Here is a 14,183-nt window from a genome sequence, read left to right as displayed (position 1 = left end):
CAAATTCAAAGCGCAACACAATCTCGAGACTGATACAGCATACACAGTGTCCTGTACATGGATATCATTAAAGCTCGAGTAATTTTAAAAAGATGCCATTAGTTTCAGGGTGGAGTCGGATATTGTTTATTTGACTGTGTGGGAGTGTGTAGGCATTTCTTGATAGTTAAATGTCTCCATGTATAGTTGTTTTCAACCTTAATAACCCCAAGTTTGGTGGCTCACCAGGCTGGGAGAGAGTAGAGAAAATGGCTTTCAATTTCACACACGTTTTCTTTGCGTCTAATGAGCACCTTAAATATGGCGTCAGACTTCAGGGTAGCTTGTGAAGGCTGGCATTTTCACACACAGCAGCAGCACCTTGTCACCACACATGATGTCCCCTCTACCTGGCTCCTGGCATCTTTGAGTATGCGCGTGCGCATGTTGAATGCTCTCTGACAGATCTGACGAGGAACATATTCAGTAACCAAACAGAGTAAACCATTTTTGAGGAAGTGTCCCACCATTATGAGATATTTCTTATATATGCCCCTACCTCCACTGATCTGTTAAGAAAGGTTCTTTGACACACATACACAAACACCAACCCAGGAATCAGCACATACAGTATGCCATATCCATTTTCTCTTAGTGCAGAATTTTGTTGTCAAACTCTAAATGGGATTCTGTTGTCATCCTGGATGAATCCCAAACAAAATTGTCCCTGCAAAATTGGAAGCTGAGCTAATTACAACAACAAAAATGGTGAAAAAGAGACAGTTAATGCCAAAGCAATTATCTGCTACATTCCTTTGTAGATAGGGAATGGCGCATCGTTCTTCACACCGCCTGATGCTTCCCTAGTTAAACCATATTAGGAGACGTTGTGAGCCGATGTGTCACCAGGCAGGGAATTAGATGAGAGGAGTGATGGGATAGATCTGCCAAAAATATATGACACCACTAAAGTCTGTCGCATCAGAGATAAACACTTAATGTTTGTGAGACCAGCAGCAAAGGTCTATGCACGTGCACACACACACACACACACACACACACACACACACACACACACACACGGCTGATTTTAAAACGCTCATGCCTGTCAGAGGTCCGGTGGTCTACCCTTACCGCCACACAAACATATTTTCACACACTTGTCGACTGCTATTTAACTGACAGCAGTTCTCTTTAATCTGCTCATTTCTTATCCCCCGGCGCCCGACAGACTTGTGAGCCATGACACATCAAGTTATTGCAAAAAACCAAAACAATTTCAATTTAATGCTGCAGTAGAAAAAAGGTTATATGAAGTCATATAATGAGAGCTTCATTGTCAACAACAACAAAAAAGAAACAGCACAGAATGCATAACAGTGCCTGTGCTGTTAACATGCCAATATTTTACACATAAGATTTCCATTCACTGGCAGCTGTCAGTTACTTCAGTAAATTAACTGCCAAAACGTAGCAGAACTGTCAATTGGAGGTAAGGTAACCATGGTTACCTTTCATATCCCCAAAAATGATGAAGCTGCAATGTGATTTTATGGAGGAATAATTAGACAGAACAACAAAATAAAAGATACCAATCAAAAAGGCATTCTACAATATGAAACAACAAACGAGAGTGTTTATAAATAAAAAGGTTACATTGTGGAATTCCTCCTTACATTATAAAGTAGCATCTTTTTATACAACCATTTAAGTGAAATGATGGAACAAGTACTGTCTTGTACAAGAAGTTTAACCCTTTGAGCACGAGGTGGAAATAAAATGTGATTTTTTTTCTTCTCATTTTCATATCTTCTGATTAAATAACATATTTATAAAACTATTGTGCAAAACAATTTCATTAATGTCTTCATATATTGTGCACCAGTAGATAGTCATACTCATCTTAAATTAAAAAATATAAAATGATGCATAATTTAGACAGAAATTAGTTTATGTATTTATGTACACATTTTTACACTGACCTGAATTCATAAAGGCCCCTGATTTGAGCAAACTAAAAAACTGCTATTTTGGATTCACACATATTTATGCACTGCAACCTGTATAAGAGGTGATATATCAGATGATGTAACTTTTAATGGGTAGACAAAATACCCTTCAATTTTCCCACTCAAATAGATATCAACTTGATTTCCAATCTCTAATTTATCTCTTTCTATATATATATTTACTTTTAGAGGGGGATTGTAAATATAGAAGTATTTAGGCGTACTCAGAGGGTTAAATTTTTTCTGCTGACACCAGCATATTTAGGTCACGTAAAAACGAAAAAAGAAAAAGAAAAAAAAAAAGAAAAAAAAGCAGAAGAGAGAAGTAAAGAGAGAGAAAGAAAAGCCCGGATTTAGTTATCAAATATTGAACTAAACCATTTCATTAATGCATGCAGCTGACTGCATCTCAAGGATGCCAAAAAGAAAATAAAAATAAAATCAATTTACACAACTTTCAAATACATACAACTTCATTTTAAGTCTTTTTTATTTACCTTCATATTTTACCAGTGACCTCTTCACTCAGCACTGCACAGTTAGAAAATTATCAATTGTCATAATTTTCTCTGTTTTCCTTTGTGAACTAAAAATGCAGAAAATGAATGTCTCTAGGGCCAAATGAGTGTTCCCCAGAGGAAAACTCCAAATGATGTGCCAAAACTAAACAGCAGTTTTTTGGCATCTATGTGCAGTTAGTTCTTCGTTAATTACTTGCAGTTCTTTCTTTTTCCTTAAGAAATGTTAGTCAGAAGGCTTGAAAAAAAAAGGACAGGAGATAAAGAGATGAGAGACAGAGTTTTTGTCCTTGGCCATCGCTAAGGTTTCTCAAGTTCACTAACATACATAAGATGGTCCTCAGGGGATTTACCATGGGTCTTACTCAGATGGAGCTTGACAGCGTGCTTGCTGGCAAAAGTCCGGTTACACAGTTTACACTGATATGAGGTGCCATTTGCCTCCTCGTCTGGGGAAGGGGAGGGGGAAAGAGAATGAGGACTGGGGTTGGGGATCGAATGGGCCAAAGAATGCACTTGGGCTGAAAGCAGTTTCTCAGAGAGCCCCTTGGTGTGGCGTGAGATCTGGCTAATAAGATGCTCTCCAGATAACTTGGCCAGGTCCCTGAGCCGGAAGCCCAGATGTGATTCAAGATGGCTGACATAGGTAGAGGGGGAACGGATTTGTGATGCACAGTCACTGCAGAAGAAGACCGGGTGGCCAGAGTCTAGATTTTTCAAGAACTTTGTGCCACCTGTCCGCCTCAGCTGGTATTTGACGTTGGCCAGCCAGTGACTGATGGTGGTCATTGAGAGCCCAGTAAAGCGAGAAATATGCATTCGCTCCTGTGGACTGAGGTCCGACATAATGTACTTGCCATCGCCTGTTTGCCGCAAACTGGAGGCAAACTGTGCCTGAAGGATAAGTAGATGCTGAGGATTCCAGTTGGATTGCCGGCCCTTCCGTTTTTGAGCGGGAGAGATTTCCTCTGATTCCTCTGGAGTCGATCCATCTATATCCGAGCGCTCTGAAAGACTCGTCGGTGTTGAGGATTTAGACGCATGGCTCTCTGTTAGGTTGCGCAGCATATCAGAGATGTCGGAAAGGGCATTTTCTCGCAGAGGTGAGTTGGACATGAAGGAAACCACAGCAGATGAGGCTTTGGCCATGGTGATGGTGGATGATGGTGAAATTGAGGTGGGAGTGGAGGTGGAGGAGGACAGGGCAGCAGATCCCAAAGAGTTGCTCTTATCGCTCTTGCCTTTGGTCAGATCAATAGGCTGGTCATTGTTGATGTGGTAGAAATAGCGGTCTAGGTGCTCATTGTTCTTTTTGGTCTGAGATGGAGTGGATGCAGCTACAGCTGCCTTCTCTGCCAGGCTGTTGCTCATCTTGAAGAGCATGCTCATGGGATCAAGAGATGGCAGGGCAGGTTTGGCAGCTTTGCCTAGGTGAACATTCATGACAGACTGAAGCGCACTTAAAGGGTTGACAAATGGCTGCTCTGGAGGATGGTCAGTTATAATAGCAGTGCTGCTGCATAAGGTAGACACAGAGGTTTTGACAGCATGGTCAGTGCCATTCTCCAGAGACTCTTTTGTGAGAGCATCACCATTTGAATCTTTGTGAGTATTTCCACCCCCATTAGTCTCAGGGGTTTTGGCTCCTCTCCTTTCCTTGGGGGACTCCCCTCTGGCAGATTCGCCTGCATCGCTACTGCAAGGAGAAGGTGTGGTTCGTCTAAGTGGGGAGGCCCTGGCTCCAGGATCCCTCATTTTCTCCTCTACTTTGGCCACTTTTTCTGTGACTTTTTTAACTAGCTCCTCCATGGCATGGAAGTTGTTTTTGGCCAAAGGAGATGTTTGGCAGCTAGGTGGAGAAACAAGAGGTTGGCTTTTGGTAGGAGACAGAATCTCTTCTCCAGAAAACATATACTTCAGGGGAGAACTTTTCCCTGAGTTGCGCAGGGACAGTTTCATAATGTTTGGAAGCTGGTAGGCAGCGTGAATACTGGGGTAGCCTCCCCAGCTGGGTGTGCCATTCTGTGCTTTGTTGATGGCAGATGTTACTGTATTCTCAAGAGACTTCAATATGTCAAACCCCCCCTTAGGGCTTTCTTCAAGATCTTCCTCAGTCAAATATGGATATTTGGATGAAACTTCAAACTTCTCGTCGGTTTCGCTTTCTGTTGCCTTCTTGTCTTTGCTATTATTTGTCTCCTTGGTACACTCCACTTCCTTCTCCTCTTTTTTAATCTCCATGGGTGTGATGGCAGGGGAAATACAAGGGGGAGGAGGTGCAGGTGGTGGTGGAGAAAATGCGGTGGCAGCCAGTGGCACTGACTGTACCTTTTCTTCATTGGTAGGTATTGTGTTAGGAGCCGTTATGGACATCGACTCCATGATAGGTTTGCCTTTCTTAATGGCAGAGTTAGTGACCTTGATGAAGTGTCCCGTGACCATCATATGGGCCGTCAGCTCCTGCAGTGTGTCATGCGAGCTACCACACTCCATGCATTTCAGGATCTGGGATTTCCGTGACTCAAACTGCCACGCATAACTAGCACCGTTCTGGTGTCCATACCGATTGTTGGGTGTGATGTAGGGATTTGGGGTCTTTTGCAGAAGGTCATTGGTGTCAGATAAAGAAGGCTTGGGGGTGCCGCCATTGGAATCTGGTGAGCTGGGGAGTTCTAGCTCAATAGGGGCTCTTTTACGAGCTGAGGAGATAATCTTGGCTGCCACAGGAGTTACAGGTTCCTTAAGAGGCACTTTCTGGTAGTGTTTCGTCTTGATCATGTGAACACTAAGGTCCTGCAGTGACTCAAAGGAATGTCCACAGTACATGCACTTTAGAACTTTCTGGGCATCCTCTTTACCTTCCATCTCCAGGAGGGAACGCTTGCGAGGCTTTGACCAGCGCTTGGTACCTTCACTGTCTGTCTCATGGTTGTCATCCCGGTAATGGCCCGTCTCGTTCATGTGCACCGTGAGATCAACCAGAGTATCATAGGCGGCACTGCAGTCTTTGCACCGGAACTTGCTTGCACCAGTGAAGATGGAGCCATACAGTTTGGTGCTCTGCCGATAAAGCTGCACAGTACTGAAAAGGTTTGGCTCAGAGGCTGGGTTCATCAGTCTACTCTGGTTCTGTGAAACATTCTGCAAAGTCTTTGCAATGGCTGTCTGGTGCCAGTCGTAACCACCACTACCACAGCTACTGCTGCTGCTACTACTGCTGCTGCTACTACTGTGGCTACGTGGGGGCTTTTCTGCTGGTTGCTGAGACACATTCAAGTTCAGCGATGACCAGTAAGAGTTGGTCAGGAAACTAGTGTAGATAGCTTTCATCTGCTCCAGGCTGTCTGGCCCTAATTGCGTCATCTCCTCACTGATTGGTGTGGCTGTTGTCGTCATCATCATTGACGAAGTTGAAGAAAGAGAGGTGAGAGGCTCCTTGGCTGAGATATCTTCTTCGTTCTTCACTGAGGCACTCTCAAAGTCTGACATGCGGTCACTGGATTCACTCAGGTGTGACTCGCTGTCCATCTCATGGCTGGAGAAATCGGCCGGTGGTGAGTCATGAAAGCCTGGCCTGTCTTTAAGGAGCAAGTCTTTGTCCTGGCACACATACTTCATGGCAGGTTCCTCTTCCAATGCTGAATCCTCTCCCTCAACATCCTCATCGAGTAAGGCACCCTCCTTTAGCTCTTCTGGCACATATGCTACAGGTAAAACAAAGAAACAAGAAGAAAATATGTTATCACATTGTCCAAATGAAGATTGAACACACTGCATTGTATGGTGGATAGACAGCTGATGAAATGTCAAGCATCAGTGTGTTTTCTCCAGTAGTGAAAAATAATCGGTCAGAATTTTTTATATTATAAAGTGTTTGCAGTAATTCTTTTTCTGCTTTCCAATTGCATTACATTGCCACATGGAATGAAGTTATGTTTCTCTTTTTTTTTTCCTTTCTGAAAAGAAAGTGCAGCAAGAATAAAGAGATGTTAAAAGAACAGAAAAAATGACTCTTCAAACCGAAGTTGCCACCTTATTCTTCTCAAGGGGCAACAGCTTGAAATTAAAACTAAATTTGAAATTAATGAAGCACATTCTGGAGGTGGCATTCGTTTCTAAAGTAATAAATTACTTGTATCAACCTCAGAGACAGCAGTTCCTGTCTGTCAATTAATATGTCTTACGCTTCTTCAGCAGCGCCTAATGCATTCTCAAACAGACACACACACCATTTAAATTAAGAAAGCATTCTCACTCATTACACAGCAAATGATTGCCTGCATGTAAATAAAAAATATTCTATGTATGTACAAAGTTTGCTACATAAAAATCCCTGCATCAAACACATTTGTGTCACTTAAGATTATAAAGCTGAAAGTTATCATTTACAGTTAAGCCCGGAGAACGCAAATGCTCACGGAAAACATGGTCATGTTTTGTGCACGCCAGTCTGAAAGATAAGAAAATATACTTTTTTAATTCCAGTGATGCAGAATGAAAGGCAGAAAAAGAGAAAGAGACAGAGAGAAATGTAATCCATTGAAATAATTCCATGCATTCCTAACTGTGTCAGTTTATCATGCTTTTGACCAGGTATGTAAACAATGGAGAAAGAGGACACTCTATTGGACACACTGGTTTTCTGTGAACACATTCAATCATGTCTAAATACCACAAAAGTCAAACTAGTCATGCTAAAACTTCAACACACAGCATTTAGATTTAATTCTAAATACAAACTAAAATTGTATAAAATGGACATTCATGGGTTTCCTCAACAAAGACTGCATATAATTAGAGTCATTAGAATTTATGAATCATCTCCTTAAAAACATTTTTCATTTTCAGATTTCATTTAATCTTAACAAGACAACACTGCTGCGATGCTTGTGTATGATGGTTGTGTAACAACCACAAAAAAGTAAAAAGAATGCCATAAACATGAGGACAGAAATTGTGTAGCCCTTGGCAGAATTATGTCAAGGGACTTGCACAAACCCTTTTTTAGTTTGTAGTTGTAATGTGCTTATCTGGCTTCAGGCATTCTGTGCTGTTGCAATAACCCTTAACAGGACTGAATTGTTTTTTGTAAGGTAGTCATATTATTATTATTTATAATTAATCATTTTTAATTAAAAGAAAAATTTAAACTGATAAATTAAAAAAAATAAATAAATAATAGGATTTAGGCCACAGATATCAAATGGTCAGCTATTTCATTTCTGAATATTACTAATTTCTCTCTCTCTCTCTCTCTCTCTCTCTCTCTCTCTCTCTCTGTGTGTGTGTGTGTGTGTGTGTGTGTGAGAGAGAGAGAGAAAATGTTTGAATCTAAAATTAAGGGGACAATATTAAGAAACTAAACAAGTAGTTTCAACAGAACTTTATTCCAAGTAGGCAGAAGAACAAAGGAAAAAAAGCATTCAATAGTGATTTTTTACAGCATTATTATTAGGATCCATCTTCTCACACACATCACAGTCAGTCTGTGAAATCAAATCACCCCCTACACAAATCACAACCAACTGTGATCGTGCAGCACACACAAACTCACATGCACACGCTTACACACAGCCATCTGTTCTGAATCAGCCAAAACGACAGCTGTTTAAGAGAACAATGCCTTCGTTCAGGAAGCAGGAGAAGCTGAGCTTTACATCAAGGCCAAATAGCAAGGTAAAACCCCAGTTCCTTCAAATACATACACTTTAAACCTCCTCTCAATGATTACAACACACACATACACACGCACACACACACACACACACACACACACACACAAAGGCACATATGCATGCATGCACACACAGAAAGATGGAGATTTTAGCATGAAATTTTTAGCTGCCACTAAACCACTATATGTAAAATGTAAGGTCAACCTTGAACATAATTACACAAAATGATTAGCTGGTAATTAAAGTTAAAAAAGGAGGGTGAGTGTGCCGATGGAGAGAGGGAGGGAGAGAGAGAGAGTTTGCTCATCACTTCAAGTACAAGCAAACCTGTCTCACTGTAACCTTGACCTGGACTTGACTATATGTAGAGCACAAAGTGAGTATTGCCAGTGAGTAGGCTTATACGCCCTGCAGCAAATTTGAGAAGTGTGTACGTTTCTCTATATTATTATTATTTATTTATTTTTTCTCAAAATTCATTATTGATTTGATTTTATTTGACCACTTAAATATAAAAAAAATATGAAAAACAGTAAGAAACTGTTTCATACATTAAACAGCCGTAAGCCCCAAGGTAACATGAGAAGAGGGATGGAGAAAGACGAGTAGAAAGCAGAGGCAGGGGAAAACGAGAGAGCGACCCAACAATCTGCGACACACATCCTGAGTGTTGGTGCATGTCCTGGCTGTATTCCAGGTTCCTAAGCCCCCAGTGTACCTACAAGTCTATGTGATCTGGCTGGGAACAATATTGAGATTTCATCCCTGGACCTTCAGAAGCCAGTGCTGTGGTCCAGGCCTACCCACACCACACAGGTGCTGTTTTAATTAGAAAACAGGATGCTTGGATCCAAGAGTGGCAAGGTGGGGGTAAAATGAGAATGACCTCCCAATGATTTGGCATCAGATTGGAAAAAGAGCTTGATCTAATTTACACTCAGACATCCAGGGAGATGACCAGCAGAGAATGCTGTTTTCTAAGGGAGTGGAGAGTGTAACCTTGCAAATTTAAAGGGACGTCTGGGTCTGGACTATTAGAGCACATACTGTCTTTAAAAAATATCAGAGTAAGTGGAAAACCCTAATACATACAAAAGTGATAAAACAAATCCACAAGCCCTTTTCTCAAATGAAAAAGATGAAATGTTAAAGGGTTAGTTCACCCAAAAATTTAAATTCTGTCAGTATTTATTCACCCTCATGTTGTTCCAAACCTCTATGTGTTTGTTTGTTCTGATGAACACAAAGGAAGATATTTTGGAAGAATGTTTTAATCAAACAGATCTCATTCCCCATTGACTACCAATGGGGAATGAGATTTGTTTGATTAAAACATTCTTCCAAATATCTTCCTTTGTGTATAGGCAGAACAAATAAACACATAGAGGTTTGAAACAACATGAGGGTGAGTAAATACTGACAGAATTTTCATTTTTGGGTGAACTAACCCTTTAACTATGCAAATACGACTCTTTTTCACAACCACGTGTGACTGTTTGATTTCAAGAACTAATGAACACTTTTTAATTAAAATAAAAATGTCTACTGTCAACCAAAAGTAAAAGTAAAATGTATTGAATGTGACAAAATCTCTTTACTCTGTCCACTAGGATCTAGGAATAAATGTGGGTTTTCTAAATGGCCAGTATATAACACAGTAGGTAAATCAGTAACATTGTAAAATATTTAAAAAATGTTGTCCTATTTGAATATATTTTGCATTTAATTTTGAGCAGCCATTACTCCAGTCTTCAGTTGTGCTGTTTAATATTTGTGGAAACTTTTTTTTTACAAGTAAAACAATGTAGATACAAAATGCAAAGAGCATTTACTGTTACTGCTGACCAATTGCATCCTTGTTGAATGAAAGCATGAAAAAAAAAAAAAAAAAAACCTTTTGCTTTTGGTGCATCCTATACATAATAATGTAGATCATGCATGTGAATCAAGTTAACACCCCTCATGGTGCTTCCATTTGTTCTTGTTTGGAATTGAACCTCATTTATACAGACACAAGTTGAAGTCGGCAGCTCGGTCCAATACTTCTGGGTGTGCGAATGAGCTAGAGAGAGTGAAAGAGTAAGTAGTTGGTAATTAAAGCTGCTATATATAGCCCCTAAAGCCCACATTTATAATGGGAGGTATCTCTCTCTAATATGCCACTATCTGCAATGTGATATCATTAGGAGGAAAATGGTTTGTAGCCTTAAGCAGACAGGCTGTCTGTGTGCGGCTGGAGAATATGAGATAGCACCAATCCACTTCTCTTCTCCTCTTTCCTCTCGTCCTCCGCCCTCGCTCCTTTCCTCACCTCCCCTCCATCTCTCCTCGGCTATCCTGACCCGCGTTAATGAAGTTAATTGAATCTCAGATCAATAATGCTTAATTATTGCAATTTGACGTGCACAGACAAATTGGTGGGGAGGCCAGACGTGTATGCATGCATGTGTATGCTAGAGGAGATCTAAGTGTGTGTCCAGCACCGGGGTGGGCGAGAGGGCACGGCTGGACAGCAGAGGAAGAGAGAGAAGGATGGACGAAGCAGACAGGCGTGCCATCGATTCCAGAGAGACGCCCCATCGACCAGGCCTACTGACTGATGGAGGCCCTGCTCCAAGGCTAGCTGGAGAGAAAGAGAGCTCACCGAGACCACTTTCCCCAGCCTGGCCTGCCCTGCCCACAAACAGCACATTGAGATGGATTGGGTGGACAGAGGAGCGTAACACAGAGAGAAAACCAGAAAGAAAATGGCAGACACAGATAAGAGGGTTCTACCTATGGAATCACTGGTGTTTTGTTTATAGAACGCATGGCTGTTACTAAGTGATGGTTACCATGGCTATAACATGGCTGTAACAAGTTTTGTTTCCCTGCATTGTCTCTGCAACCAGATGAATCAGAGGTATTTTAATTTATGAAAACATTAAATGAATATTCTGCATTATTTACAACTTAAATGTTTATGGACGACATCTGTGACTTTAATTGCAATGTTGATAGCTGCATATTTTAAATGTTTATTCGCTAGGCGTATACTGCCAGTGCATTGCTGTAATTTAAACACGTTTTGCGTTTATTGAAATTATTGACTGCAGTATCTGACAGCATGCCACAGATGCAGTACACGGACATTAAACTATGAAGAATATTCCCAAAAAATTACTTAAAGTAAATGTGAATTGTCATTTGCAGCCAATTTTGCTTCCACATTTCCAAGTGAAACAGTACATTGAATCGGGGGGAAAAAAAAAATAGAGTAGGATTTTAGATTTTAGCTATAAAAACTGATTGGATAGTAAAAACATACTATTACAAACTGTAATGCAGACAGACTGAATGATAGTTTGTTAAATACTGTATGAATGACTACATTTGTTTAAAACAAGCTAATTAAAAAAAATAAAAATAACATGTACCATGAATCATTCCCAATTAGACCATGAACATGCATTAAGAAATTAAATTAAGTTCATTTTGATTATTTCATGCTCAATTTAAGAAAGAATCATAGCTACAGTGATATCAAAAACCTTGAAAAAAATGTTAACAATGAATCACAGGCACTTAAAACCTTTAAAAAAAAAACCTCTCATCTTTTGTTATAATAATGTGGAAATATGAGGTGGTGGAAGAGTGTAAAAGAGAGCGAGAGAAAGAGCAAGCTGGTGTGGATTAAAGAAAAGAAACAGGGCTGGAGGTGCATCGGCGCTGGCAGAACTGAGAGAGAGAGCTGGTAAACACAGACGCTAGCACGGCTAATCGCCCGCTCATGCCACTCAGCGGGAGAGCCCCTGACAGTGTGTGTATGTGTGTGTATGTTTACACACCCCCGCTCTCCCCCCCCTGCATGTGCACAGCAACCGGTAACCACGCTGGAGAACAGAACTTCCCCCTGCTGCCATAGCACCTCCACTGGAGTTAACACTCCTACACGGCATCAAGATTCGACAGCCTCGAACACACACGTGAGCGCTCAGTCATACAAATTATCCTGTGTGCAACACAATATCGTACAAACAAAAAGTTGATTTATATTCAGAAACTGGCTCGGTGCTGATGCAGGCATTTAGAAACCCCTGGCCTAAACCTCCGATGAGCGTGTTTTAGCAATGATTATTACAATAACTGCTCAACTGAAATATGCTTTATTCATTGACTTCAGTGATGTATATGGTTGTGTTGACAAAATCGCTCTGGAGCCGCAACCTCTCGAGACTCCTCCAATAAAAAGCTTACATGTGCTTTTTGGATCTATCTCTTTAGAAATTTGAACTGAGAGGTTAAAACAGCACAGCATGGACATTCTCAGGAGTAAAAACACGCTCCACCTCTTCCAAAATGCTATTAGTTACTGATGAACACTAACGTCCGCCCTGAATGTCTCCTATGATTCTGGCTAATGCTACTTCTGAAGGTTTGCCCACAATTGCTCCTTTAAGAAGGCTCACATCATCAAATAATCATTTCCATGTGACATTAAGTGACTACTATTTCTAAAGAAGATGTACTGCATTGAAATGCAGTCAATAATTTCCACTCTTAAAAATCCCTGTGCCTTTATGTAATAACACGTAGAATTACTAATCAAGCTTCATCATTTCCATATAGGGCTACCTAAAGATCTAAAAGTATGTGGGTTGAAGGATTACTGATATATTTAAGTCTTAAATCATATTATGTATTATATGAGTGAACTAATACCTAATATATTACTTTTTATTCAGTCACATTAAATGTATATATATATATATATATATATATATATACAGTATATATAAAATCTGCTTATTAGATGTTACTACATGAATGTTACTACATTTTTTTAGGTAAAATAGTTTTATAGTTTGGGGTTGGTAATATTTTTTAATGTTTTTAAAAGAAGTTTCTTATGCTCACTAAGACTGCATTTAAAAAAAAAAATAATAATAATAATAGTATGAAATATTGCTAACACTTCACAATAACATTCAGTAATTAACATTAGTTAACTACCTTAGTTAATAATGAACTGCACTTCTTCAGCATTTATTAATCTATAGTTAATATTATAGATAACTGGACATGAACAAACAATGAACAGCTGTATTTTTATTTCCTAACATTAACAAAGATGAATAAATACTGTAACACATGTACTGCTCATTGTTAGTTCATGTTAGCTAATACACAAAGTAATGTTAACTAATGAACATTATTGTAAAGTGTTACCGAAATATTATTATCTAAAATAACTTTTATTTTATTTAAAAAAGTAATTTATTCCTGTGATGCAAAGCTGAATTTTCAGCATCATTACTCAAGTCTTCAGTGTCACACAATCCTTCAGAAATCATTCTAATGTGCTGATTTGGTGCTAAAAACAAAAACAAAAACAAAAACATTTCCTATTATTATCAAAGTTGAAAACATTTGTGCTGCTTAATATTTTTCTAAAAAAACATGATGTGTAACACCGCGTCTACGCCGGACACGAGTGGTGCGACAAGACAAAGGACGTTAGAATCCATTATAATCAGTGATGTTGTCTACACTGGATTTGACATAAGGCAAATCCCCTTTGTTACGTCCAGAGTAGATAACCTTTAGCTGTTGCGGAGCAACGTGAGCGACAATGGTTGCATCCCGTGTAGACAAGGTGTAACCAACTCCATCAGGTCTGTGATCTATATTTCAGGATGTCACACTAGAAATCAGTGGTTACTAAGGCTGTTCTCTGAGCGATGAGTAAACGTTCTTGAGGACAGACAGAAATCTGTGACTGCAGCAGGTGTTTCCTGTACAGAAAAGAAATGCTGAATTTACTGCTAACCTGTGCAGATAAGAATAGATCAAATTTATAGAATTTGTACATTTGTCCATATCGTAAATACACATAAATATTCTTTACTGATTTTATTTATTTATTTATTGGACTGGTTGAATATATTGTAAACATGGGCCCAGATATAAACTCTAGTTAGTTAATAATCAGTCAAATGTGTGTGTGGCTCTTCTGTTGTCTG

At 39.7% G+C, this 14,183-nt stretch overlaps 1 protein-coding gene across 2 annotated transcripts in view; it reads right to left on the bottom strand.

Annotated features, from left to right (window-relative positions):
* Window positions 1–1,147: 1,147 nt before the first annotated feature.
* Window positions 1,148–14,183, bottom strand: part of tshz3b (teashirt zinc finger homeobox 3b) — a 38,436-nt gene continuing 25,400 nt past the window's right edge. For both annotated transcript variants that reach the window (XM_089129364.1, XM_039657853.2), the window contains exon 3: window positions 1,148–6,210. In XM_089129364.1, the coding sequence (XP_088985490.1) occupies window positions 2,807–6,210 (3,404 nt within the window). In that variant the 3' untranslated portion in view covers window positions 1,148–2,806. The remainder of the gene's footprint in view (window positions 6,211–14,183) is intronic.

The sequence above is a fragment of the Pimephales promelas genome, chromosome 1 (assembly GCF_988280905.1).
Source record: "Pimephales promelas chromosome 1, fPimPro1.hap1.1, whole genome shotgun sequence".
NCBI classification, from domain to species: Eukaryota; Metazoa; Chordata; class Actinopteri; order Cypriniformes; family Leuciscidae; genus Pimephales; species Pimephales promelas.
Note: the sequence above shows the minus strand (reverse complement) of the source record. Positions and strands in the feature narration are given on the sequence as shown.